This window comes from Phytophthora parasitica (assembly GCF_000247585.1).
Source record: "Phytophthora parasitica INRA-310 unplaced genomic scaffold supercont2.36, whole genome shotgun sequence".
Lineage (NCBI taxonomy): Eukaryota > Oomycota > Peronosporomycetes > Peronosporales > Peronosporaceae > Phytophthora > Phytophthora nicotianae.
The window spans coordinates 144,888-145,719 of NW_008649022.1; the positions used below are offsets into that span (position 1 = coordinate 144,888).

The 832-nt window shown below is 58.7% G+C and overlaps 1 protein-coding gene across 1 annotated transcript; it reads left to right on the forward strand.

The window, feature by feature from the left end:
• Nucleotides 1–62: 62 nt before the first annotated feature.
• Nucleotides 63–668, forward strand: PPTG_13667 (hypothetical protein; the record flags this gene model as incomplete). Its single annotated transcript, XM_008910032.1, has 2 exons — nt 63–207; nt 352–668. The coding sequence occupies 2 exons, from the start codon at nt 63–65 to the stop codon at nt 666–668; spliced, it is 462 nt and encodes a 153-aa protein (XP_008908280.1).
• Nucleotides 669–832: the final 164 nt, after the last annotated feature.

Below are 832 nucleotides of genomic sequence, written 5' to 3' on the forward strand. Positions count from 1 at the left end.
ACCGTCTCATGTTGTGGTGGGAACCCATGCTCGACCACCGACGCTGTCGTCGACGGGAACCCATGCTCAACCGTCGACGTATTCTCCTCGCGCCACTGCGAGAAGTTCTCAACTCCCAAGTCATCCAGAAGCACCGCACAGGTCGTACAGAGAGGGCCATCGCTCACTCTGTGTACTGCTCTCGTCGTGGAAGATTGATCCACGACGGTGACGTGCGGCCAGTCCCTTGGTGAAACCAAGAGATGTGTGAACACCTCGCTGACATCGTAGTCGCGTCGACGCTTGACGGACCTTGCAAGCCAGTCGATCTCAGGACGATACCGGGCTAACCATGGCATGCCAAGAATGCAGTCGAACGCGTAATTCATCTCGATTACCAAGAAGGTGTCACTACTGGAGAAGCCATCAAACATGTATGGCAGGGTAATCTCGCGCCGCGCCACGCGGTGCGGCTTTCCATCAGCGAGTTTCACGACAATCTCGCTGTCTCCTTGATGGACGTGGACGTCCGATGGCAACACCGACAAGCACGACGCGCGAAAGAAGTTATTCGTCGCTCCAGAGTCAAGGAGCGCGCGCAGTGGTCGCCGGGCGCCGGCGACATGGAGAATGACAATGATCAGTCTCGAGTCACCATTCGCGGTGGTGGCATTACAACGTGCATGTAGCACAGGAGGGCTAGAAGGTTCGGGTGCCACCGGTGGACCCGGACCTCCATTCCAGCCAGTAGGGCGCCCCGCACCTACTGGCCCAGGCCGTTTTTTGACTGGGCGGTCTGGCTTGGACTATCGACTCCGTCGACTGTGGCGTTCGCAGCTACGGGAGCTGGCGC